Source organism: Notolabrus celidotus, chromosome 12, assembly GCF_009762535.1.
Source record: "Notolabrus celidotus isolate fNotCel1 chromosome 12, fNotCel1.pri, whole genome shotgun sequence".
Classification (NCBI taxonomy): domain Eukaryota; kingdom Metazoa; phylum Chordata; class Actinopteri; order Labriformes; family Labridae; genus Notolabrus; species Notolabrus celidotus.
This window is the reverse complement of record NC_048283.1, coordinates 237,872-265,371: the sequence shown is the minus strand read 5'-3', so window position 1 is coordinate 265,371 and position 27,500 is coordinate 237,872. Positions and strand designations below refer to the sequence as shown.

The window sequence follows — 27,500 nt, the reverse complement described above, 5'->3', positions numbered from 1 at the left end:
GGGAAACCTGAAAATGCAGCTCCTCAAGGCACAGAGCGAGAGACTGATAAGAGAGTGACTATCAGGAGGAGCTTTACAAGTTTCATATCAACAGTTTACAACATTACAAAAGTCCTCTCCAAGATCAGAGAGATGAAAGACAGGAAACATTTCATCTGAGGGTCAGAGAGAGCTGACACTTAACACAGTTTAAAGCTCCTGTGTTTTTACCTGAAACAGGTTGAAATGATAGTTATTAGATAATTAGAGTCAAAAACAGAAGAGAGACAGAACAGACCACTTTGTCCACCGGGGGCGCCAAAATCTACACAAACAAAAGTTCCTTACAGGAGCTTTAATTCAAATGATGGCGTTATATTCTCCATTAAAGAAGAATAAGCACTCAGTGTGTTTATGGGTTGATAAAAAAAGGATTGTGATAGGCTTTAAAATAAGACCTGTTAAAGTACTGAGACATTTCCCCCAAATAACAACATGTCTGATTATTCAGAGGACATTTTATACTTCACTGTATTCAGTTTTTCTGTATTTGAGATACTATGTTTTTTACTGAGACACTGACTCTTTGTGTCAGGCTGCTCAGAGATTAATTCAATGAATTTTCTCATTAAAAATAATGATTATAATAATAGAAATAATGACAATAATAGTCAAAATAAAAACAAAGATAATCACAATGATAATAATAGCAATTAGAATGAGATTAATAATAAAATAACAATAATAATAAAACCAAAATGAATAATAATTACAATTATAAAAATAATATTAGTAATATTAAACATTGTAATAATAACCATTATAGTTATTATGATTATAAAATAATAATAATGTTATTATTTTGATTAATTTATCATATTAAAGTGATAATAATAAGAAGAAGAACTTCAATAACAATAATAATAATAATGAAATATAATTAAAAATATGAATGAAAGTTATACAAATAATAACAATAATAGTAAAAAATAATCACAATAATAATAACAATAAAACTAATAATGATTATAATAACAATAATAATAAAAACAAAAATAATAACAACAATAACAATTAAAATGATTATAATAATAACACTTGTTATAATTATAATAATACAAATACCTTTGCAGCATAATTATTGTGATTCCAATGTTAAATCTAATATTTTGTATTTATTAATGTTATAATGTGACATAATAACCATCCTCTTATCTTTTATATTGTTCCTGTTTTTCATGCTCCTGTTTGTTCTGCTCTTCTTTGTGGTGGACATTAAACGCATCACTGGTCCACAGAAGCAGCAGCAGGAGAGGAGGACTGTTCAGGACCTTGTTCAGGACCCTGAAGTGCTCTCCGTTTGTTTACGCGCAGTCACGTGGTTAACGCGTCCTCCTCTGGACCGGTTGGAACCTGAACCGACAGAAACCTGCTCCAGGTCTGTCCCCGTCCTCCGGGCAGACAGATACCCTTCAGCCTCCACACAGTAAGCACAGACCCTCTCAGCTCCAGACCCTCAGCCCCGGTATGTCCTCTCTCTGTGTGCTGAGGACTCGCTGCTTCCTCCGGCAGGTCCTCCCCGGCCTCCCCGGCCTCCCCGCCGCCATGCAGAGACTCTACAGCCTGGACCTGTCCGCCCCCCTGCTGCGGACCGAGAGCTACGTGGACGGCCGCTGGGTCCCTGCAGCCTCGGTGTTCCCCGTCCTGGACCCGGCCTCAGGGAGGGAGATAGCCCGGGTGTCGGACTGCGGCCCGGCGGAAGCGAAGCAGGCTGTGGACGCTGCATACAAAGCGTTCCAGTCCTGGAAGCGGACCACAGCTAAGGTACTGACACTCTCCACCGAACCCTGTTAGGAAAACTGGGACTTTAACAGAAATGATGCACATGAGTCAGAAACGCAGAAAAACACTCAAACAAAAGGTGTTCTGTAATTATCAGGATCCAGACTATAATTCGGCATTATTATAACCTGGTGCATATTTAACATTTAAAACATAATGTTAACTTAAAATCCTATTTGGCGCTTCAGCCTCGTATTCACCGAGACATGCAACTTGAAAGCTTCATGAAGGTTACCACTCCCACAGTGCAGACTGACAGGTTATTACTCCCAAAGTGCAGACTGACAGGTTGTTTTATATGCCGAAGAGAAGGAGTCATGTAAACGACTCAAGAAACGTGTTCAGTGCATTTATAGAACATACATATAAGCTGTTAAATACAAATATACTAAAGTGCAGAATCTTTGAATGGAGTTCGGCGTAAAGGTTTATTTCCGCCTGTCAGTCAGACTGCGTGTCTGGACTTGCAAATAATCTATTCACGTGCTCATCTATTTTCCATTTGTATGCAATAATTTTCAAACACCTGTTTGATAATTAAAACACTCTATAATTAAAATTTGTGCAAATATAAATATTTGTAAAATGAAATGAGCAACCACAGCAGTTCAGTAAGAAGCACGTTGTTCTTTTATCAAGTAGTATTCCTAAGGAGAAATACTCTGTTACAGGTGTTGACAGCAGTATTCCTAAGGAGAAATACTCTGTTACAGGTGTTGACATCAGTATTCCTAAGGAGAAATACTCTGTTACAGGTGTTGACATCAGTATTCCTAAGGAGAAATACTCTGTTACAGGTGTTGACATCAGTATTCCTAAGGAGAAATACTCTGTTACAGGTGTTGACATCAGTATTCCTAAGGAGAAATACTCTGTTACAGGTGTTGACATCAGTATTCCTAAGGAGAAATACTCTGTTACAGGTGTTGACAGCAGTATTCCTAAGTAGAAATACTCTGTTACAGGTGTTGACAGTAGTATTCCTAAGGAGAAATACTCTGTTACAGGTGTTGACATCAGTATTCCTAAGGAGAAATACTCTGTTACAGGTGTTGACATCAGTATTCCTAAGTAGAAATACTCTGTTACAGGTGTTGACAGTAGTATTCCTAAGGAGATATACTGTGTTACAGGTGTTGACATCAGTATTCCTAAGGAGAAATACTCTGTTACAGGTGTTGACAGTAGTATTCCTAAGGAGATATACTCTGTTACAGGTGTTGACAGTAGTATTCCTAAGGAGAAATACTCTGTTACAGGTGTTGACAGTAGTATTCCTAAGGAGAAATACTAAGGTGTTGACAGCATGTGGGTTTGACCTTAGAGTGTCTCAGGTAGGTCAGTGGTCATAGTCTGTCTTGTATTATTAAACCTCATCACACCATCGCTGGTTAATTTTTCCTTTGCAGCAGATAAAGTCCATCATCTTTGGCAGCCAACTATTAACTTCAGAGATAAGATGTTCAGTGACTTGACTGGAAGGAGATTTACACACACCTCCAGAATCTCTTGATATGAAACTCATACAACCATAAAGACATGAGCCCGCACTACTCCACAGTGTTATCAAGCCGCCTTTACATAGTGTTTGATTAATCAGAAAGATTACGGCTGAGAAAGTGTGTACGCACAAGACGCTATAAAAGAGCACACATGATAATCTCCAACCCATCACATATTATCAGAGGGTTCTGTTGTTTCCAGCATGGACTTCCTTTCCCCTGTGTTTATGGTCCAGGCAGACTCTTGATAAGTGAACGTGTGTTCAGAGAAAAACAGGAGGAACATTACTTGTTACATTTTTTGGAGTAGTGCCTTTTTAATCTGTTTACATTGAGTCTCAGTTTCACAGAGTCTCAGTTTCACTGTAAACAGTTTCACAGAGTCTCAGTTTCACTGTAAACAGTTCCACAGAGTCTCAGTTTCACTGTAAACAGTTCCACAGAGTCTCAGCTTCACTGTGAACAGTTCCACAGAGTCTCAGTTTCACTGTAAACAGTTCCACAGAGTCTCAGCTTCACTGTAAACAGTTCCACAGAGTCTCAGTTTCACTGTAAACAGTTCCACAGAGTCTCAGCTTCACTGTGAACAGTTCCACAGAGTCTCAGCTTCACTGTGAACAGTTCCACAGAGTCTCAGCTTCACTGTAAACAGTTCCACAGAGTCTCAGCTTCACTGTGAACAGTTCCACAGAGTCTCAGCTTCACTGTAAACAGTTCCACAGAGTCTCAGCTTCACTGTGAACAGTTCCACAGAGTCTCAGCTTCACTGTAAACAGTTCCACAGAGTCTCAGCTTCACTGTAAACAGTTCCACAGAGTCTCAGCTTCACTGTAAACAGTTCCACAGAGGCTTCCCTCTGGCTTCCTTCAGCGGTCTGAACCTGAAACAGAAACTGATGTTCTTGTGATGTTCTTGTAATTAACGGGTCTTCAGTTTGCTGAAATAACAACATCATGATGCAGATTAGTCCAAAATCCAAAGTCCAGCTTTGTCAGGTCTGTCCTCAAGAGGAGAAGAAAACTACGTCTACAATGTTTGTTTGTTGAATGGAGGTCTATGAAAGAGGATTAGAGACACTGATGTTTCTTTAGCTCTGACTTTCTTCACGGAATGTTCCATTTGTTCTCAGAACTCTGACATCATCAAAGACAGAATTCTGACATCATCAAAGACAGAACTCTGACATCATCAAAGACAGAACTCTGACATCATCAAAGACAGAATTCTGACATCATCAAAGACAGAATTCTAGAACACCTGCTGTTGCTCTCCATACAGACTGTTTCTCCTGCTGACACCTGATTGGTTCATAACACTCAGACTACAAACAGAGACCAGATGACGTCTCAGACTAAAGTTATAATAAGTGTCCAATAACATCCTGTGTGTTTGGATGAAAGCTTGGTGCTCAGAGTGACCTTAAAGGACTCTCCATGTGTGGCTGAAGATTTCACCTCCACTCTGTGAAATATTAATTTAATGTTTTTAAACCTCACAGACTCAAACGTAATCCTTCACTGTTCACAGGAAGCTGCTCATGCTACGTTCTTCTAAATATTAACTCTGAATAAAAGACTCAATGAAAGCTGTTGTCCTGACGTCCTCATGTGACCTGATTGGTTCCTGCAGGAGAGGAGCGTCCTGCTGAGGAAGTGGTTCGACCTGGTGACTCTGCACAAAGAGGACCTGGCCAAACTGATCACGTTCGAGAGTGTGAGTATCACGAGTGTTTCTGTTCTCGTGCTGAGAGTACTGGACTGTTAGGGGGTCACAGAAATATCACTTTTGGACGAGGTCTTAAAGGCACAGTCAGGAGTTTTTCAGGACTTTGAAATCGCCTCACTTTCAAACAAAAACAATGACTATCAACTGTTTGTGTGTGTGTGTATCTGTGTGTGTGTGTGTGTGCGTGTGTGTCTGTGTGTGTGTGTGTGTGTGTGTGTTGCAGGGTAAGCCCATGCGGGAGTCTCTGGGGGAGATCGGGTACGCGGCCTCCTTCCTGGAGTGGTTTTCTGAGGAGGCTCGGCGAGTTTACGGAGACATCGTCCCGTCCCCCGCCAAAGACCGAAAGATCCTCCTCCTCAAACAGCCTGTGGGCGTGGCCTCCATCATCACACCGGTATGCAGCCAATAAGAAGCTTCTCTGGTCATACTGTTATCAGCAGCATTATGTAGGTGTACCACAGGGTCACCACTAACATGAATCAGGACAGGTATGGTGAGCACAGACACAGCTACCTGTTCGTTATTCATAATATATAAATATCAAAGTGTCCTGAAACTTCTCTGACTTAAAATACACACACAGATTATCTGTCTGATACTTTCATACAAATATCTCCAAACACAACCTAGAGGTTAAGATCAGAGCAGCTCCCACCTGTCACTCACAGAGGCCACGCCCCTATTTGACAGGTGGGAGAGAGGCCCCGCCCCTCTTTTTAAAGACTTTAATCCTGAATATTTAAACAGGTGAGTCATATTAAAAGTTGAGCCTCGTACAGTCATGATTAGAAAATGAAAACTTAAGTTTTTTAACATGAGGCTCTATGGGGACTGACTCACTGTCAGAGGCAGCCTCTAGTGGACACTCAGGGAACTGCAGTTCTCTCTGTCTTCACCTCTCAGGAGTTTGTTTTTGAGTGTAACGTGAAGTTTCTCAGTGACCCTCATGACTTTATGTTCCAAAACATCCAAAAAATAAAATCTTTGAACTCTGAGAACTCTTTAAAAATGCAGAGTCAGCGCTGCGTTTCAGGAATGAAATATTAAATCTCATGGATCATTATTTTAAAGGAGCTGTTAAAAGTTGAATCTGTTGTTTTCCCACAGTGGAACTTCCCCAGCGCGATGATCACCAGGAAGATCGGCGCTGCTCTGGCGGTCGGCTGCACCGTGGTCGTGAAACCCGCCGAGGACACGCCTCTGTCAGCGCTCGCTCTGGCTGAGGTCAGCACGCTCAGCTTTTATCCAACCTCCCCGTTTCTTCTTCTCTTTGTTCTCTGATTTCACTTCCTGCTCTCGTTGTGCAGCTGGCGGAGCAGGCGGGGATCCCTGCGGGGGTCTTCAACGTGGTCCCCTGTTCCCGGGAGAAGACGCCGTCAGTCGGGGAGGTTCTCTGCACCGACCCCCTGGTGGCAAAGATCTCCTTCACCGGATCCACCGCCACGGGCAAGGTAAGACCCAAATACAGAGCCTGCAGCGCCCCCTGCTGGTGTGTGTGTGTGCGTGTGTGTTTGGTCAGATTTAACCACGCTGTGTTTCAAAGTTCACTCCATCAGGAAAGTGACTCTTTGAGTTCTTGTAGGACGCGTGGGTTAAAGGTCCGTTTCCTCTCAGGTGCTGCTCAGAATGGCGGCTGACACTGTGAAGAAGGCGTCCATGGAGCTGGGAGGCCACGCCCCCTTTATCGTGTTCGACAGCGCTGATGTGGACACGGCAGTGAACGGAGCCATGGGGTCCAAATTCAGGAACTCTGGACAGGTAACGTCAGAGGGAAGGTTTGAATACACCTTTCTGTTTACTCAACATCTTCCTCTTCTTCTGTCCTCTACTGTGTTCCATCCTTCACTCCTCTTCTTCTGTCCTCTACTGTGTTCCATCCTTCACTCCTCTTCTTCTTCTGTCCTCTACTGTGTTCCATCCTTCACTCCTCTTCTTCTTCTGTCCTCTACTGTGTTCCATCCTTCACTCCTCCTCTTCTTCTGTCCTCTACTGTGTTCCATCCTTCACTCCTCCTCTTCTTCTGTCCTCTACTGTGTTCCATCCTTCACTCCTCCTCTTCTTCTGTCCTCTACTGTGTTCCATCCTTCACTCCTCCTCTTCTTCTGTCCTCTACTGTGTTCCATCCTTCACTCCTCCTCTTCTTCTGTCCTCTACTGTGTTCCATCCTTCACTCCTCCTCTTCTTCTGTCCTCTACTGTGTTCCATCCTTCACTCCTCCTCTTCTTCTGTCTTCTACTGTGTTCCATCCTTCACTCCTCTTCTTCTGTCCTCTACTGTGTTCCATCCTTCACTCCTCTTCTTCTTCTGTCTTCTACTGTGTTCCATCCTTCACTCCTCTTCTTCTTCTGTCTTCTACTGTGTTCCATCCTTCACTCCTCTTCTTCTTCTGTCTTCTACTGTGTTCCATCCTTCACTCCTCTTCTTCTTCTGTCTTCTCTACTGTGTTCCATCCTTCACTCCTCTTCTTCTTCTGTCCTCTACTGTGTTCCATCCTTCACTCCTCTTCTTCTTCTGTCTTCTACTGTGTTCCATCCTTCACTCCTCTTCTTCTTTTGTCCTCTACTGTGTTCCATCCTTCACTCCTCTTCTTCTTCTGTCCTCTACTGTGTTCCATCCTTCACTCCTCTTCTTCTTCTGTCCTCTACTGTGTTCCATCCTTCACTCCTCTTCTTCTTCTGTCCTCTACTGTGTTCCATCCTTCACTCCTCCTCTTCTTCTGTCCTCTACTGTGTTCCATCCTTCACTCCTCTTCTTCTTCTGTCTTCTACTGTGTTCCATCCTTCACTCCTCCTCTTCTTCTGTCTCCTACTGTGTTCCATCCTTCACTCCTCTTCTTCTTCCTCTTCCTCTTCCCTGCAGACGTGCGTGTGTTCAAACCGCTTCCTGGTGCAGAGCGGGATCCATGACCGCTTCATGCAGAAGCTGGGCGAGGCGATGGATGCTGAGCTCCGTCTGGGTCACGGTTCTGATCCTGACACCACGCAGGGTCCGCTCATCAACGCCAGAGCAGCAGAGAAGGTGAAACTAAAAGTCTATGTTATCCTTTAAAGTTCCTCTGTTCTTATCAAATGTAAAGAAAGACATCAACATGTCAGAAAGAAGACGTGTGTCTGAACTCCTGAGTCCCTCCGTCCCTCAGGTTGCTCATCAGGTATCGGACGCCGTGTCCAGAGGGGCGAAGGTGTTGAAGGGCGGGAAGCGTCTGGAAGGTTCCTTCATGGAGCCGACCCTGCTGGCCGACGTCACCACAGACATGCTGTGTACCCGAGAGGAGACGTTCGGACCGCTGCTGCCCGTCATCAGGTTAGTGACACGCTATCAGAGCCAGATCCACCAGATCCCTGTCCGGTCTGTCTCAGCTCAGGATCTGATCCGTTTCTATTCTAGTCAATGTGTTAACTTCCACTGGATCCGCTCCTTTAGAGAGTCCAGTCCGGCAGGTCTGAGTCCTCCGGATCAGATACTCAAGACTTCTATTTGTGCCGGATGCCGGAGCACGACGCATCAATCTCAACAGAGCAGATGGAGCGGGACAGGAAGTCAGGCGGTTAATTTTCAGAATAAAAGACTTTGTGTTATCACCAGATCGTATTTCACTACAACAACAAACCAAAGTCATGATGAGCGGAGCCAGGCCTGGAGTCAACAGGTCAGAGGTTTTCAGAGGACCAGAAAGACCACATGGATGAGGAGAGGAGGAGGAGGAGGATCCTTGATTCAGGGATTACAGAAGGGGAAACCTGGGTCACATGACTCCAGCTGTCCGGAGGTCCTGCTCCGCACCGGATCAGAGATGGACTGGATCAGAGACGGACCGGATCAGAGACAGACCGGATCAGAGTAGGACTGGATCAGAGACGGACCGGATCAGAGACGGACCAGATCAGAGACGGACCGGATCAGAGACGGACCGGATCAGAGACGGACCGGATCAGAGACGGACCGGATCAGAGATGGACCGGATCAGAGACGGACCGGATCAGAGATGGACCGGATCAGAGACAGACTGGATCAGAGACGGACCGGATCAGAGATGGACTGGATCAGAGACGGACCGGATCAGAGACGGACCGGATCAGAGACGGACCGGATCAGAGATTAATCAGAAATGAACTGCACATTTTTCAATCTGCTGTAAATGTAACTTAAAGGGGTATTTTCAAAGTTTCTAATACTCAACATGGACTAAGTGTGCCGTCTCTATGTGGATGTTTCTTTCGGTTTCATCTGCTCGTGTCTGAGGTCTGATATTTCTGATGTTCAGGTTCAACACTGAGGACGAGGCTCTGGCTATCGCTAACGCGTCTAACGTTGGGCTGGCAGGTGAGTGTGTCCTTCTTAACTCCTGATGAACAAGTCTTCGTGTTTCTAGCTTTATATCAGGCAGAGTTCACTTCGTTAACGAGACTTTGACGAGTTAAAGTTCATCACTGATAATAAAAACTCTGATGAACGTTTGTTTAGATTTTGTTGACAAGATGTAAACTTTAGTGTTGGACCGTGGGACATTCAGAGTCCATGTTTCCCCCTGTGCTGTGCGTCTTTAAAGATGGCGTGATGACTTCCTGTGACAGGCTGAGTTCTTATCTGAGGGGCTCAGTGTTAGCTTGGTCTCTACCTGCAGCAGGTGTGCTTTATGAACCAGCTCTCCTCACCTCCATGCATCTGTCTCATCTTCAGTGAGGAGTTTTACCCCCCGGTGTGCGTTAGTGACAAAGACACAACCGGGGGGACGTCTGTTTAATATTGGATGTTTGACGTTGTTGCCGTGGTTACCGTCTACAGCTTGATTTAATCCAGTTTGGTGAAACATCAGACACATTTAGAAAGTTTGGATCAACTCCTCCTCATCAAAGATGCAGATGCATTTCAGAGTGCCGTGAACTGACCGTCTGTCCAGAGCGCCTGTCACAGCAAGGTGCATTCAGGGACCGTCGTAAATGTGCAATACAGTCCTTTCATGGCATTTGACTGTGAGTCCAGAGAATCTAAATACAGTCTCAGTGGTCACAGAGAGAATGTGTTCTTTTAACATGTAAGCAGGGCCAGGCTGAATTATTTACCTTCAGATATTACACAAAGTGTTAAAGGAGTGTTGATGATTTGAACTCTTAGTATAACCCTGATACTGATATCTGATCCACTACATGAATTATTTAAAGAGTGAAGATGTTTCTGCAAAAATCAAAGACTAACATGTTTTTATTTAACGTCTACTAAAACTATAAAGGGCTGAAAGACTAACATGAGACTAAAACTAACATTTAATCTAAAGACTGAGACTAAATCTAACACAGACGCCAAAATGAACACTGATGTCAGCTGAGGTTTCCTCATGCAGAGTTGAGTTGAAGTCAGTTTAATGTTCCCTGACAGTCCCGAGGAGTCTCTGAGTCTTTGCTGAACTTTACAAACTTTCATTCCATTTTTTTTAAGTTATATTTTTGGGCCTTTTTGCCTTTTATTGGATAGGACAGCTGAAGAGAGACAGGACATGTGGGCAGTAGAGAGCGGGGGAAGACATGTTCGAGGCTGGAATCAAACCATGTCCGATTTGTCGAGTTAAAAGGGGGCGCCCTAAAACCACCTGGCCAACAGCGCCCCCTAACCTTCCTCAGTTTGAAGAAGTAACTAACAGAATGATCCTTCGATAATTGTTGATGTGGAAGGACTGAAACATGAAGGGTCAGTTTTTTAAATTCAGATTGAAAAGGTTCACTAACTGTAGAATCTGTTGTGTTGGAGATGAATCTGTAAACAGAAGGTTTCTTTAATAAGATCATCAGGAGCACATAGTGACCCTGACTGACTCCATCTCTCCTCCTCAGGTTACATGTTCTCACAGGATGTGAGTCAGATCTGGCGAGTGGCGGAGGCGTTGGAGGTCGGGATAGTGGGAGTCAACGAGGGTCTGCTGTCCACCCCGGAGGCCACGTTCGGCGGGGTCAAACAGTCCGGTCTGGGCCGTGAGGGCTCAAAGTACGGCGTCGATGAGTACCTGGATGTGAAGTACATGTGCTTTGGCGGTCTGAAGCCCTGAAGGGTCTGAAGCCCTGAAAGGCCTGAAGCCCTGAAGGGTCTGAGGCCCTGAAGGGTCTGAGGCCCTGAAGGGTCTGAGGCCCTGAAGGGTCTGAGGCTCTGAAGGGTCTCTGGTAAACATGACGTAATCGTTAAAGGAGCTCCGGCTTCGTTTAGAAATCAAAACTAAAGTATCAACGTAGAAAAAGAGTCAATTCACTGTTTTACAATCTGCTGAATATTTTTATGCCCGTGTGACATTTCTCTGACTCAGCCAGGAGGGGGCAGCACTGATAAAACAGGGTCCTCTTTATGTCCCTCTGTCGGCTCTTCATCATCAAACATTAACATGAAGTGTAGACACGGACGTTACTCAGCCGCTCAGACTCTCAATGACAGGCGTTTATTTTTATAGAAGCTGTAAACCTTCAGAGAAGAATCCAGACGGACTCACAGAACCAGAAAGTCAAACCCTGACACGCCTTTAACACTCCTGAGCTGTGATTGGCTGATTGCTGGACACGCCAACATTCTAGAATGTTTTTGTTTTGATGAACATTCCAGAACGTTGCTGCAGCAGAACATGGAACATTAACAACCACAAACTCATAGCCAATCAGAACGCAGCATTCTCAGTGAAGCTTTAATGATCCTCCCTTCAGTCGACTCTCAGAGAGGACGTCCGTCTCAGTTCACGTCTGAGTCTCTCGTTTCCTGTGATTGAACATTATTTCATTTATTATTGGAGTCAGTAAAACAGCTTCCAGTGCAACAACGTTTTCCTTTGCTAAGTCTCTAGAAAATACTTTTTAAAAACATTATTTTATGAGGTTTAATAACTTGAATAATCTGGACCTGTCGGGTGAATGTGAACTCATGATGTTTGTGTTTACTGCGGCGGTCACCGCGTCAGATCAGACCATCACAGAGTCACACGTGTGTGTTGGGACTTGGCCGACAGACTTACCTTACCCTAACCTTAACACCTAACCTCAACCCAAACCTCAACCCCAACCCTAAACCCAAACCCTAATCCTTAACCCTGACCCCAACCCTAACCCTTAACTCAAACCTCAACCCTAACCGTTAACTGTAAACACAAACCCAAACCCTAATCCTAAACCCTAACTCTTGACCCTAACCCTAACCCCTAACCCTTGACCCTTAACTGTAAACCCTAACCCCTAACCCTTGACCCTTAACTGTAAACCCTAACCCCTAACCCTTGACCCTTAACTGTAAACCCTAACCCCTAACCCTTGACCCTCCATCTGCAGGATCAGGTTATAATTGCGCTGATACCTTGACGTCTGACCTTGCCTTTAGAGAGATTTTGACAGGAAGCAGACAGATACACACTCTTTAATGTCTGACTCTTTGTGTTCTAAGTAAAGTTTCAGAGACCCTCACGTCGTCAGATCACTGAATAATCCCAGAGTTTGTTCCTGAAGACAAAAGTCAGTTTGGTGTTTTGAATATGATCCATGTTCCAGGTCCAGATCTTCTTCTCTCAGCTGCTCGTGAACACTTCATGAAAATCACAGATCCTGTTTTTCTGTTTAGACTTTATTTTCTCTGACATGACATTCTCATTTCAAATGCAACAGATAATTCACATGAGACAGGATGCATCCAGTCAAATTTACATCACCTGAAATGATACCTTTGATTTGATCCCACGTTGTGAGGCGTGGAGCGAGTGAACTTAAGAACGCTGTGAAGCTGTAACGTCCGAGTAGAGGTGAAGAAAGGAGAGATCCAATAAAAGGAAGAAGCACAAACCCTTTTTTAGATTGTTGTGAAGTCCTAGTTTGTCCTGAACCTCCTGCCGTCCCGTCGTGATGTGACTTTATATTTGATATGAATACTCGACGTGTTGGAACTGGGTCTGTGGAATAATTGATGCTGGAACAGTTTGATATTAATAATTAAAGCATGAGCTGTTTCTGTTTCTGTGTCGTGTTGTAGGACGATGTTAAACATGTCAGTGATGCCTTCAGGGATCAGTCTCTAAAGTAATAATAAATCAATGTTAAATACAAACCTAATATTGAACATGCATGTATGCATGCCCCTAACTCCTGGAAGAGAACAGACGCCATGACGGTTTGACTTCCTGTGGTCGTGAGACCTCAAGAAGACGTTTAATCTGAGCCAATAAGAAGAGTTAAAAACCGTCAGCCATCTTTAAAGTGCCATGTTGTTGTTTTTACCTCATGTTGAGCTGAAGGCGTCTCTGCTGACCTCTAGAGGTGTAATGTTATATTTCTAACTGCAGAGGAAGAAAGACTCTGAGTTCCTCTCCTCCAGGACTCTGCAGCTCGTCCTGTCTCTAATGTACGGTGACATTTGTCCTAATTGTAATATACTGTTGTCGTTATAGTTCATTTAAAAAGAATAACTTTTGTATGAATGGAGAATTAAAGCCTAAATTGTAATAATACATTTTGTCTCGTGTGATTTTTAATGTCATTTTGTTAAATTCTGGATGAAGGAGTAAAAAGGCCAGATTACAGAAACAGTCTTTATAATGTGAGCTTAAAGTCAGAATATTAACCTGCAGATCTAATTTAGGTCCAATTTTAAATTATAGATACATATATATATTATGTCTTCACTTTATTTTTAATTTGTATTTATTTATTTATTAATTTATTGTGAATATTTTATTATTTATTTAGTAATTGGATCTTTTTTATTCCAGTGATTTTACAGTATTAATACATTTTGTCTCTGTGTGATTCTTAATGAATATTTCTACTCTGTCGTTCTGTTGGCACGGTTACATTCTGGATGATGGAGTAAAAATATGAGCTAAAAGTCGTAATATTACAAGAACAAGCTTCATTCTCTCATTATATCTTACCCTGCAGATCTAACTCAAATTTTAAGTTTATTTTTTTGAATTAAAATTCTCCAATTTTAAATTATAAATACATATATATTATATATTCACTTTGTTTTTATTATTTAATTTATTGTGAATTATATCATTATTTATTTAGTAATTAATTGATCTTATTTTATTCCAGTGATTTTACAGCATCTTAATATTTAATTAGCTTTTATTTTTCTGTTTTCATTTCTTGAAGTGAAGCTTCTCAGTTCCTTTTTCTGGTTTCATCTTTTAGTCTTTAATTTATTTTGGTGAGTCTAACTTCCTGTCTTGAGTTTTAACATTTTATTTTACCTCCAGTGTTTCCTTCCTTTTTATTATTATGGTTATTATTTTAAATCATGTTCTCCTTTCTCAGATTTACATCATTTTAGAACAACTTAATATTTATACCAGTTAATTCTAGTAAATCACCAGATTAAGATGAATAAATTACTGATTCATTATTTTTAATTTGACTTTGTTCTTATAATATTAGGATCTTTTCATATTTTAACATTATCTGTAAATCTGAGGGTCTGTCTTCTTTAATGTGGCTTTAACACTCGACTGACTAACTGTTAGCTTTAGCATTAGCCTGGGGTTGGATAAATGTCTAAGTATCTAAGATGAACAGATATGTGTGTAATTCAGAGTCCAGTCTCCCCTGGGCTCACCCCGTCCTGGACCTCTCTGTGAAGGATAAATGTCTGCTTCTGTTTTGAATCCTTCTGAAGAGTTCAGGTGTTAAAGGTTCACAGGTCAGTGAGGTTGGATATCTCACCTTCCTCTCCCTCACATTCAGACGTTCAGACCTGCATCGCCCTGATAAGAAGAGCAGGTTCTCCTCAGGCAGGCAGGAAGTCTTCATGTTCTTGTGAAGGACCCTGAAAGGTGTCTGAATCATGTCACTGACCTCGCAGCACAAGCTCTCTGGGGAATAAAGAGTTAAATATCTCGCTGCCACAGGGGGGCGCCAGAGTTCAAATACCCCTGAGACGAGTCCTCTTCGTGTCACCAGGAGGTGGACTGTCTCCCTTCAGCCGAAGGCGTTCCCGTTGCGTGCCGCCTGAGAGCAGAGCCGGTTCCTGCTGCAGACGGGGCGGTCCCGGCTGAAGATGGTGTCCTGGTCACTGTCCAGCTCTGACTCGGACATCATGAGGCTGGAGTTGTGCTCTGTGCTGCGATGTTTGATACCTGCAGACAGGGGAAGGGCTCTGAGCCTTATTTCTGCTAATCATTCAACAGTCCTGAATCCTTCATAACCCTAACCCTAACCCTAACCCTAACCCTTACCCTAACCCTAACCTTAACCCTAATCACAACCCTAACCTTAACCACAACCCTAACCCTAACCCTAACCCTAACCCTAACCCCTAACCCTAACCCTAACCCTAACCCTAACCCTAACCCCAATCACAACCCTAACCCTAACCCTACTCACAACCCTAACCCTAATCACAACCCTAATCCTAACCCTAGCCTTAACCACAACCCTAACCCTAACCCTAACACTAATCACAACCCTAACCCTAACCCTAATCACAACCCTAACCCTAACCCTAACCCTAATCACAACCCTAACCCTAACCCTAACACTAATCACAACCCTAACCCTAACCCTAACCTTAACCACAACCCTAACCCTAACCCTAATCACAACCCTAACCCTAACACTAATCACAACCCTAACCCTAATCACAACCCTAACCCTAACCCTAACCCTAATCACAACCCTAACCCTAACACTAATCACAACCCTAACCCTAACCCTAACCCTAATCACAACCCTAACCCTAACCCTAATCACAACCCTAACCCTAACCCTAACCACAACCCTAACCCTAACCCTAATCACAACCCTAACCCTAACCCTAATCATAACCCTAACCCTAACCCTAATCACAACCCTAACCCTAACCCTAATCACAACCCTAACCCTAACCACAACCCTGACCCTAACCACAACCCTGACCCTAATCACAACCCTAACCTAACCCTAATCACAACCCTAACCCTAACCCTAATCACAACCCTAACCCTAACCCTAATCACAACCCTAACCCTAACCACAACCCTAACCCTAATCACAACCCTAACCCTAATCACAACCCTAACCCTAATCACAACCCTTATCACAACCCCAACCCTGACCCTAACCCTAATCACAACCCTAACCCTAATCACAACCCTAACCCCAACCCTAATCACAACCCTAACCCTAACCCTAATCACACCCTAACCCTAACCACAACCCTGACCCTAACCACAACCCTGACCCTAACCCTAACCCTAATCACAACCCTAACCCCAACCCTAATCACAACCCTAACCCTAACCCTAATCACAACCCTAACCCTAACCCTAATCACAACCCTAACCCTAACCCTAATCACAACCCTAACCCTAATCACAACCCTAACCCTAACCCTAACCACAACCCTAACCCTAACCCTAATCATAACCCTAACCCTAACCCTAATCACAACCCTAACCCTAATCACAACCCTAACCCTAATCACAACCCTTATCACAACCCCAACCCTGACCCTAACCCTAATCACAACCCTAACCCTAATCACAACCCTAACCCCAACCCTAATCACAACCCTAACCCTAACCCTAATCACAACCCTAACCCTAACCACAACCCTGACCCTAACCACAACCCTGACCCTAACCCTAACCCTAATCACAACCCTAACCCCAACCCTAATCACAACCCTAACCCTAACCCTAATCACAACCCTAACCCTAACCCTAATCACAACCCTAACCCTAACCCTAATCACAACCCTAACCCTAACCCTAATCACAACCCTAACCCTAATCACAACCCTAACCCTAACCCTAATCACAACCCTAACCCTAACCCTAATCACAACCCTAACCCTAACCCTAATCACAACCCTAACCCTAAACACAACCCTAACCCTAATCACAACCCTAACCCTAATCACAACCCTAACCCTAATCACAACCCTTATCACAACCCCAACCCTGACCCTAACCCTAATCACAACCCTAACCCTAATCACAACCCTAACCCCAACCCTAATCACAACCCTAACCCTAACCCTAATCACAACCCTAACCCTAACCACAACCCTGACCCTAACCACAACCCTGACCCTAACCCTAACCCTAATCACAACCCTAACCCCAACCCTAATCACAACCCTAACCCTAACCCTAATCACAACCCTAACCCTAACCCTAATCACAACCCTAACCCTAACCCTAATCACAACCCTAACCCTAATCACAACCCTAACCCTAACCCTAATCACAACCCTAACCCTAACCCTAATCACAACCCTAACCCTAACCCTAATCACAACCCTAACCCTAATCACAACCCTAACCCTAACCCTAACCACAACCCTAACCCTAATCACAACCCTAACCCTAATCACAACCCTAACCCTAACCCTAATCACAACCCTAACCCTAATCATAACCCTAACCCTAACCCTAATCACAACCCTAACCCTAATCACAACCCTAACCCTACCTTAACCCTAACCCCTAACCCTAACCCTAACCCTAATCACAACCCTAACCCTAACCCTAATCACAACCCTAACCCTAACACTAATCACAACCCTAACCCTAATCACAACCCTAACCCTAACCCTAACCCTAACCCCTAACCCTAACCCTAATCACAACCCTAACCCTAACCTTAATCACAACCCTAACCCTAACCCTAATCACAACCCTAACCCTAACCCTAATCACAACCCTAACCCTAACCCTAATCACAACCCTAACCCTAACCTTAATCACAACCCTAACCCTAACCCTAATCACAACCCTAACCCTAACCCTAATCACAACCCTAACCCTAACCCTAACCCTAATCACAACCCTAACCCTAACCCTAATCACAACCCTAACCCTAACCCTAATCACAACCCTAACCCTAACCCTAATCACAACCCTAACCCTAACCTTAATCACAACCCTAACCCTAACACTAATCACAACCCTAACCCTAACCCTAATCACAACCCTAACCCTAATCACAACCCTAACCCTAACACTAACCCTAACCCTAACACTAATCACAACCCTAACCCTAATCACAACCCTAACCCTAACACTAACCCTAACCCTAACCCTACTCACAACCCTACTCACAACCCTAACCCTAATCACAACCCTAACCCTAATCACAACCCTAACCCTAACCTTAATCACAACCCTAACCCTAACCCTAATCACAACCCTAACCCTAACCCTAATCACAACCCTAACCCTAACCCTAATCACAACCCTAACCCTAACCCTAATCACAACCCTAACCCTAACCCTAATCACAACCCTAACCCTAACCTTAATCACAACCCTAACCCTAACCCTAATCACAACCCTAACCCTAACCCTAATCACAACCCTAACCCTAACCCTAACCCTAACCCTAACCCTAATCACAACCCTAACCCTAACCCTAATCACAACCCTAACCCTAACCTTAATCACAACCCTAACCCTAACCCTAATCACAACCCTAACCCTAACCCTAATCACAACCCTAACCCTAACCCTAATCACAACCCTAACCCTAACCCTAATCACAACCCTAACCCTAACCTTAATCACAACCCTAACCCTAACCCTAATCACAACCCTAACCCTAACCCTAATCACAACCCTAACCCTAACCCTAACCCTAACCCTAACCCTAATCACAACCCTAACCCTAACCCTAATCACAACCCTAACCCTAACCCTAATCACAACCCTAACCCTAACCCTAATCACAACCCTAACCCTAACCTTAATCACAACCCTAACCCTAACACTAATCACAACCCTAACCCTAACCCTAATCACAACCCTAACCCTAATCACAACCCTAACCCTAACACTAACCCTAACCCTAACCCTACTCACAACCCTACTCACAACCCTAACCCTAATCACAACCCTAACCCTAATCACAACCCTAACCCTAACCCTAATCACAACCCTAACCCTAATCACAACCCTAACCCTAACACTAACCCTAACCCTAACCCTACTCACAACCCTACTCACAACCCTAACCCTAATCACAACCCTAACCCTAATCACAACCCTAACCCTAACACTAACCCTAACCCTAACCCTAATCACAACCCTAACCCTAACACTAACCCTAACCCTAACCCTACTCACAACCCTACTCACAACCCTAACCCTAACCACAACCCTAACCCTAATCACAACCCTAACCCTAATCACAACCCTAACCCTAATCACAACCCTTATCACAACCCCAACCCTGACCCTAACCCTAATCACAACCCTAACCCTAATCACAACCCTAACCCCAACCCTAATCACAACCCTAACCCTAACCCTAATCACAACCCTAACCCTAACCACAACCCTGACCCTAACCACAACCCTGACCCTAACCCTAACCCTAATCACAACCCTAACCCCAACCCTAATCACAACCCTAACCCTAACCCTAATCACAACCCTAACCCTAACCCTAATCACAACCCTAACCCTAACCCTAATCACAACCCTAACCCTAATCACAACCCTAACCCTAACCCTAACCACAACCCTAACCCTAACCCTAATCATAACCCTAACCCTAACCCTAATCACAACCCTAACCCTAATCACAACCCTAACCCTAATCACAACCCTTATCACAACCCCAACCCTGACCCTAACCCTAATCACAACCCTAACCCTAATCACAACCCTAACCCCAACCCTAATCACAACCCTAACCCTAACCCTAATCACAACCCTAACCCTAACCACAACCCTGACCCTAACCACAACCCTGACCCTAACCCTAACCCTAATCACAACCCTAACCCCAACCCTAATCACAACCCTAACCCTAACCCTAATCACAACCCTAACCCTAACCCTAATCACAACCCTAACCCTAACCCTAATCACAACCCTAACCCTAACCCTAATCACAACCCTAACCCTAATCACAACCCTAACCCTAACCCTAATCACAACCCTAACCCTAACCCTAATCACAACCCTAACCCTAACCCTAATCACAACCCTAACCCTAACCACAACCCTAACCCTAATCACAACCCTAACCCTAATCACAACCCTAACCCTAATCACAACCCTTATCACAACCCCAACCCTGACCCTAACCCTAATCACAACCCTAACCCTAATCACAACCCTAACCCCAACCCTAATCACAACCCTAACCCTAACCCTAATCACAACCCTAACCCTAACCACAACCCTGACCCTAACCACAACCCTGACCCTAACCCTAACCCTAATCACAACCCTAACCCCAACCCTAATCACAACCCTAACCCTAACCCTAATCACAACCCTAACCCTAACCCTAATCACAACCCTAACCCTAACCCTAATCACAACCCTAACCCTAATCACAACCCTAACCCTAACCCTAATCACAACCCTAACCCTAACCCTAATCACAACCCTAACCCTAACCCTAATCACAACCCTAACCCTAATCACAACCCTAACCCTAACCCTAACCACAACCCTAACCCTAATCACAACCCTAACCCTAATCACAACCCTAACCCTAACCCTAATCACAACCCTAACCCTAATCATAACCCTAACCCTAACCCTAATCACAACCCTAACCCTAATCACAACCCTAACCCTAACCTTAACCCTAACCCCTAACCCTAACCCTAACCCTAATCACAACCCTAACCCTAACCCTAATCACAACCCTAACCCTAACACTAATCACAACCCTAACCCTAATCACAACCCTAACCCTAACCCTAACCCCTAACCCTAACCCTAATCACAACCCTAACCCTAACCTTAATCACAACCCTAACCCTAACCCTAATCACAACCCTAACCCTAACCCTAATCACAACCCTAACCCTAACCCTAATCACAACCCTAACCCTAACCTTAATCACAACCCTAACCCTAACCCTAATCACAACCCTAACCCTAACCCTAATCACAACCCTAACCCTAACCCTAACCCTAACCCTAATCACAACCCTAACCCTAACCCTAATCACAACCCTAACCCTAACCCTAATCACAACCCTAACCCTAACCCTAATCACAACCCTAACCCTAACCTTAATCACAACCCTAACCCTAACACTAATCACAACCCTAACCCTAACCCTAATCACAACCCTAACCCTAATCACAACCCTAACACTAACCCTAACCCTAACACTAATCACAACCCTAACACTAACCCTAACCCTAACCCTAATCACAACCCTAACACTAACCCTAACCCTAACACTAATCACAACCCTAACCCTAACACTAACCCTAACCCTAACCCTAATCACAACCCTAACCCTAACACTAACCCTAACCCTAACCCTACTCACAACCCTACTCACAACCCTAACCCTAATCACAACCCTAACCCTAATCACAACCCTAACCCTAACCTTAATCACAACCCTAACCCTAACCCTAATCACAACCCTAACCCTAACCCTAATCACAACCCTAACCCTAACCCTAATCACAACCCTAACCCTAACCTTAATCACAACCCTAACCCTAACCCTAATCACAACCCTAACCCTAACCCTAATCACAACCCTAACCCTAACCCTAACCCTAACCCTAACCCTAATCACAACCCTAACCCTAACCCTAATCACAACCCTAACCCTAACCTTAATCACAACCCTAACCCTAACCCTAATCACAACCCTAACCCTAACCCTAATCACAACCCTAACCCTAACCCTAATCACAACCCTAACCCTAACCCTAATCACAACCCTAACCCTAACCTTAATCACAACCCTAACCCTAATCACAACCCTAACCCTAACCCTAATCACAACCCTAACCCTAACCCTAACCCTAACCCTAACCCTAATCACAACCCTAACCCTAACCCTAATCACAACCCTAACCCTAACCCTAATCACAACCCTAACCCTAACCCTAATCACAACCCTAACCCTAACCTTAATCACAACCCTAACCCTAACACTAATCACAACCCTAACCCTAACCCTAATCACAACCCTAACCCTAATCACAACCCTAACCCTAACACTAACCCTAACCCTAACCCTACTCACAACCCTACTCACAACCCTAACCCTAATCACAACCCTAACCCTAATCACAACCCTAACCCTAATCACAACCCTAACCCTAATCACAACCCTAACCCTAATCACAACCCTAACCCTAACCCTAACCCTAATCACAACCCTAATCACAACCCTAACCCTAACCCTAATCAGAACCCTAACCCTAATCACAACCCAAAGCCTAATCACAACCCTAATCATAACCCTTATCACAACCCTAACCCTAATCAAAACCCTAACCCTAACCCTAACCCTAACCCTAACCCTCCTTCAGCATCTCAAACACTGACTTTGATGTGAATATGTTATAACCTACGTACAGAACCTGGTCTGATCACAATCTGAGGGACTCACTGAATTTGGGTCTGAGCTCTACTCGCTCCTGCTCGTCCATGTTGTCCAGGATGGTGTATTTGGTTTTCTTCCTCACCTTGGTCTGTCTCCTCCTGCACACAGTCCACAAACACAGACACAGGAACACGGCAGATTTATCAGGGTGTTTGGAGTTAAACATCTGGATTAGTTCATAAATTTCAATCAGGATCAGGTCCTGGTCTTTCAGAGAAGAACTGGATCAGACCAGCCTGCTCCTCTACGGCAGCAGAGCCGGGATGTTTCAGCTCCAGTCAGTGTGTCTGTTTACGCTCGGCTAGCTGGACTCGGGGATCAGAGTACGGTCTGTGCTCACCTCTTGCAGCAGCAGATGAAGGTCCAGCTGACGGACAGGATGAGGACCATGAGCATGAAGCTGGTCAGGATGACGTACAGGACCCTCCACTCTGACAGGAAGACAAGAGAGTCAGGGGGTCTGATCAGGGGTCAGATCAGACCTGCTGCACATGAAATGATACCACACACCTAGACCAGTGTTCAGCAGGTAATGCTGGAGTCCCCAAACCCAGAGTCCAAGTCTGAGTCACAGAAGAAGATCTCAGTCCAAGTCAGTTCCTCATCACCTGAGTCAGACTCAGGTCATCATTACCCGAGTTTAAGTCTGAGTCCCAGAGTCTAAGCTTAGTCCCCATTACTTGAGTTTAGTCTAAGCCGAGTCCCCGTCATCAGCGCCAGAGTCTAAGCCAAGTCCCCATCATCAATGCCAGAGTCTAAGCCGAGTCCCCGTCATCAACTCCAGAGTCTAAGCCGAGTCCCCGTCATCAACTCCAGAGTCTAAGCCGAGTCCCCATCATCAATGCCAGAGTCTAAGCCGAGTCCCCATCATCAACTCCAGAGTCTAAGCGGAGTCCCGGTCATCAACGCCAGAGTCTAAGCCAAGTCCCCATCATCAACACCAGAGTCTAAGCCGAGTCCCCGTCATCAACGCCAGAGTCTAGAGTCTAAGCCGAGTCCCCGTCATCAACTCCAGAGTCTAAGCCGAGTCCCCATCATCAACACCAGAGTCTAAGCCGAGTCCCCATCATCAACACCAGAGTCTAAGCCGAGTCCCCGTCATCAACGCCAGAGTCTAAGCCGAGTCCCCATCATCAACGCCAGAGTCTAAGCCGAGTCCCCTTCATCAACTCCAGAGTCTAAGCCGAGTCCCCTTCATCAACACCAGAGTCTAAGCCGAGTCCCCGTCATCAACACCAGAGTCTAAGCCGAGTCCCCATCATCAACACCAGAGTCTAAGCCGAGTCCCCGTCATCAACACCAGAGTCTAAGCCGAGTCCCCATCATCAACACCAGAGTCTAAGCCGAGTCCCCGTCATCAACGCCAGAGTCTAAGCCGAGTCCCCGTCATCAACTCCAGAGTCTAAGCCGAGTCCCCGTCATCAACTCCAGAGTCTAAGCCGAGTCCCCATCATCAACGCCAGGGTCTAAGCGGAGTCCCCGTCACCAACTCCAGAGTCTAAGCCGAGTCCCCGTCATCAACTCCAGAGTCTAAGCCGAGTCCCCATCATCAACGCCAGAGTCTAAGCCGAGTCCCCGTCATCAACTCCAGAGTCTAAGCCGAGTCCCCGTCATCAACGCCAGAGTCTAAGCCGAGTCCCCGTCATCAACTCCAGAGTCTAAGCCGAGTCCCCGTCATCAACTCCAGAGTCTAAGCCGAGTCCCCGTCATCAACGCCAGAGTCTAAGCCGAGTCCCCGTCATCAACACCAGAGTCTAAGCCGAGTCCCCGTCATCAACTCCAGAGTCTAAGCCGAGTCCCCATCATCAACGCCAGAGTCTAAGCCGTGTCCCCGTCATCAACGCCAGAGTCTAAGCCGAGTCCCCGTCATCAACGCCAGAGTCTAAGCCGAGTCCCCGTCATCAACTCCAGAGTCTAAGCCGAGTCCCCGTCATCAACTCCAGAGTCTAAGCCGAGTCCCCATCATCAACTCCAGAGTCTAAGCCGAGTCCCCTTCATCAACTCCAGAGTCTAAGCCGAGTCCCCATCATCAACGCCAGAGTCTAAGCCGAGTCCCCTTCATCAACTCCAGAGTCTAAGCCGAGTCCCCGTCATCAACGCCAGAGTCTAAGCACGCCGCAGGATTATCATTCTTCGTGTTTCTGGTTACCACAGTTACTCTCTCCATCACCGAGGTACAGACGAATCAGGTTCTCCGTCCAGAAGGGGTCGCACAGGCACTCCTTTGTGATTGGATCACACTGGCCCCGCCCCGAACACTGAAGCTGGCACACTGACAGAAAAACAACAACGACACAGAGACGTCATCTGACTGTTGGAGTATCTACAGACCAGAGATCAGAGCATGAAGAGCTGATCCATCCATGTTGGGTGAGTTGAAGTATGAAGCTGGAGCAGGAACAAATCTGGATCAGCAGACGGGGATAAAGTCAAAGATCTCTGCGGTTTGAACTCACAGACGGTGTCGACTCTCAGCACTCTGAACAGCAGGTAGTCACTCTTCTCTCTCAGCAGCTGGTTCCTCAGCAGACTCACGATCCTGGAGCCGGAGACCGGTCCCGAGGGGCCCCGCACCGAGAACCGCAACACCGTGCTGCACAAACACACAGAGCAGAAAAACAAGGACGTAAGATTTCTATCTAAACGAGCTCTGAAGCATCTCTGAAAGGACGTCAGGGGAAGTAGATTCTCATTATCTAAGAGAGATTTAAAGATTTGATGTCTTAAAAAGAGAATTATTGATGATCCAGAGGACGATTCAAGCTGCTCCAGGGCTTTAAAGAGGTTTTAGATTTCAGTAATCAGAGGGTCAGCTCGCTAAGTGAACCTGAGATCAGGTACCTGAGGTGGGAGTGTCCCAGCAGCGCTCGCACTTGGATGTCTCCGTCGAGGTAGTGGAGCAGAGCGGCGAGCTGTCGGAGCACCGTGTCCCTCTGAGACACGCTCACCTGAGACACCGACACCAACATCTCCAGCTCCACCTCCTCCCCTCCACCCGGCTCTACGGGGGACAGAGCAGGGTCACAGGTCACCGCATGAAGCAGGTAGGAATCCCCCACACGGACAGGAGCCGGTCCTTACCTGGTCGGACCTCCACGGTCGCCATGGCGGAGCAGGATCGACCTTGAGCGTCGGACACCCTCAGCTGGAACAGATAGGTACCTTCCACCAGGTTAGCCAGGTAGAGAGAGGCCTGAGTGTCTGAGCCGTACAGCACGTCCTGCAGACAGACAGCAGAGCGTCCTCATTACAATATATAAACTCACTGTGACCGGATTAAAAGTGTTTAAAGATTTAATAATCTAATCTGATCTTAAAGCTCCAGAAAGGAACGTTAGATTGATTGTGGCGCCCCCTGTGGACAAACAGGTTCCTTTCACTCTGATCTGATCAGCCTGAAAATATTCAGCTTTAAACAATCTGACCCTCCTGAGTCAGCAAGTACCGACCCCTGCAGCAGGACTCTGGCTGTCCCTGACCCACAGGAAGTGGACTTCTGACTGATCCCCGTCCGTCACAGAGCCTCGGAGGACCAGGGAGTTGTTGGGCAGAGTCAGAGTATGGCTGCCGCTGGCGTGAGCGACGGGACGAAGACTTCTGTCTGTAAGAGAAGAGACGACAAAATACTCTCTGAATCAGTCATGACCGATCCTGGAACACAATCAGCCAGTGAGTCTCAGCTTCACTGTAAACAGTTCCACAGAGTCTCAGCTTCACTGTAAACAGTTCCACAGAGTCTCAGCTTCACTGTAAACAGTTCCACAGAGTCTCAGCTTCACTGTAAACAGTTCCACAGAGTCTCTGCTTCACTGTAAACAGTTCCACAGAGTCTCAGCTTTACTGTAAACAGTTCCCCAGAGTCCCAGTTTCACTGTAAACAGTTCCGCAGAGTCTCAGCTTCACTGTAAACAGTTCCAGAGTCTCAGCTTCACTGTAAACAGCTCCACAGAGTCTCAGCTTCACTGTAAACAGTTCCACAGAGTCTCAGCTTCACTGTAAACAGCTCCACAGAGTCTCAGCTTCACTGTAAACAGTTCCACAGAGTCTCAGCTTCACTGTAAACAGTTCCACAGAGTCTCAGCTTCACTGTCAGAGGCTTCCCTCTGGCTTCCTTCAGTGGTATGAACCTGAAACAGAAACTGATGTTCTTGTAATTAACGGGTCTTCAGTTTGCTGAAATAACAACATCATGATGCAGATTAGTCAGACGTCAGTCTTTGTCAGGTCTGTCCTCAAGAGGAGAAGAAAACTACGTCTACAATGTTTGTTTGTTGAATGGAGGTGGGATCCATCATTTCTGATGCTGCGTTCAGGGAAGTCAGGAAATCTAAACGCTGGTTGTCTTTAGTGACACAGCATCAAGCAGATTAGTGTCTCAGTGTAAATGTTTGATGTAGAACAGATTGTTAGCTGCTCTTCATGCAGAGATCTGTTTATAGAGAGGAAGAAATCCTCCTCACATTAACAACCATGGGAGCAGGGACTGTGCTCCTCCTGCTGTTGCTCTCCATACAGACTGTTCCTCCTGCTGTTGCTCTCCATACAGACTGTTCCTCCTGCTGTTGCTCTCCATACAGACTGTTCCTCCTGCTGTTGCTCTCCATACAGACTGTTCCTCCTGTTGTTGCTCACCATACAGACTGTTCCTCCTGCTGTTGTTCTCCATACAGACTGTTCCTCCTGCTGTTGCTCTGCATACAAACTGTTCCTCCTGCTGTTACTCTCCATACAGACTGTTCCTCCTGCTGTTGCTCTGCATACAAACTGTTCCTCCTGTTGTTGCTCTCCATACAGACTGTTCCTCCTGCTGTTGCTCTGCATACAGACTGATCCTCCTGCTGTTGCTCTCCATACAGACTGTTCCCCCTGCTGTTGCTCTCCATACAGACTGTTCCTCCTGCTGTTGCTCTCCATACAGACTGTTCCCCCTGTTGTTGCTCTCCATACAGACTGTTCCTCCTGCTGCTGCTCTCCATACAGACTGTTCCTCCTGCTGCTGCTCTCCATACAGACTGTTCCTCCTGCTGTTGCTCTCCATACAGACTGTTCCCCCTGTTGTTGCTCTCCATACAGACTGTTCCTCCTGCTGCTGCTCTCCATACAGACTGTTCCTCCTGCTGCTGCTCTCCATACAGACTG

General features: G+C 45.4%; 2 protein-coding genes across 5 annotated transcripts in view; one reads left to right on the top strand and one right to left on the bottom strand.

The window, feature by feature from the left end:
* Positions 1–1,229: 1,229 nt before the first annotated feature.
* aldh5a1 (aldehyde dehydrogenase 5 family, member A1 (succinate-semialdehyde dehydrogenase)) lies at positions 1,230–11,857 on the top strand. 4 transcript variants are annotated; one of them, XM_034697426.1, is made up of 11 exons: positions 1,249–1,465; positions 1,552–1,803; positions 4,953–5,036; positions 5,272–5,442; positions 6,156–6,272; positions 6,356–6,499; positions 6,663–6,806; positions 7,908–8,066; positions 8,188–8,351; positions 9,313–9,371; positions 10,877–11,857. In XM_034697426.1, exons 2-11 carry the CDS (start codon positions 1,585–1,587, stop codon positions 11,086–11,088), a joined length of 1,473 nt encoding a protein of 490 aa, XP_034553317.1. In that variant the 5' UTR covers positions 1,249–1,465; positions 1,552–1,584; the 3' UTR covers positions 11,089–11,857. The 4 variants fall into 4 exon arrangements, 3 of the variants coding, with proteins under 3 accessions (XP_034553316.1, XP_034553317.1, XP_034553318.1); XM_034697427.1 differs by having other exon boundaries at positions 1,249–1,467; positions 1,563–1,803; XM_034697425.1 differs by having other exon boundaries at positions 1,230–1,803.
* A 757-nt stretch (positions 11,858–12,614) lies between these two features.
* The window catches only part of LOC117822676, a 56,633-nt gene continuing 41,747 nt past the window's right edge, over positions 12,615–27,500 (bottom strand). The window contains exons 11-18 of the mRNA XM_034697524.1: positions 25,811–25,962; positions 25,443–25,581; positions 25,203–25,362; positions 24,818–24,954; positions 24,511–24,633; positions 22,702–22,792; positions 22,368–22,459; positions 12,615–15,138 (exon numbers count right to left, since the gene is read on the bottom strand). Of these exons, the coding sequence (XP_034553415.1) occupies positions 14,981–15,138; positions 22,368–22,459; positions 22,702–22,792; positions 24,511–24,633; positions 24,818–24,954; positions 25,203–25,362; positions 25,443–25,581; positions 25,811–25,962 (1,052 nt within the window). The 3' untranslated portion in view covers positions 12,615–14,980. The remainder of the gene's footprint in view (positions 15,139–22,367; positions 22,460–22,701; positions 22,793–24,510; positions 24,634–24,817; positions 24,955–25,202; positions 25,363–25,442; positions 25,582–25,810; positions 25,963–27,500) is intronic.

Excerpts from the sequence above, each read along its gene's own strand:
- aldh5a1 (XM_034697425.1), top strand. The coding sequence starts at position 1,507 with ATGTCCTCTCTCTGTGTGCTGAGGACTCGCTGCTTCCTCCGGCAGGTC. Across the intron at positions 6,273-6,355 it reads CAGCGCTCGCTCTGGCTGAG|CTGGCGGAGCAGGCGGGGAT; the intron begins GTCAGCACGCTC and ends CTCGTTGTGCAG. Across the intron at positions 6,807-7,907 it reads AATTCAGGAACTCTGGACAG|ACGTGCGTGTGTTCAAACCG; the intron begins GTAACGTCAGAG and ends TCTTCCCTGCAG.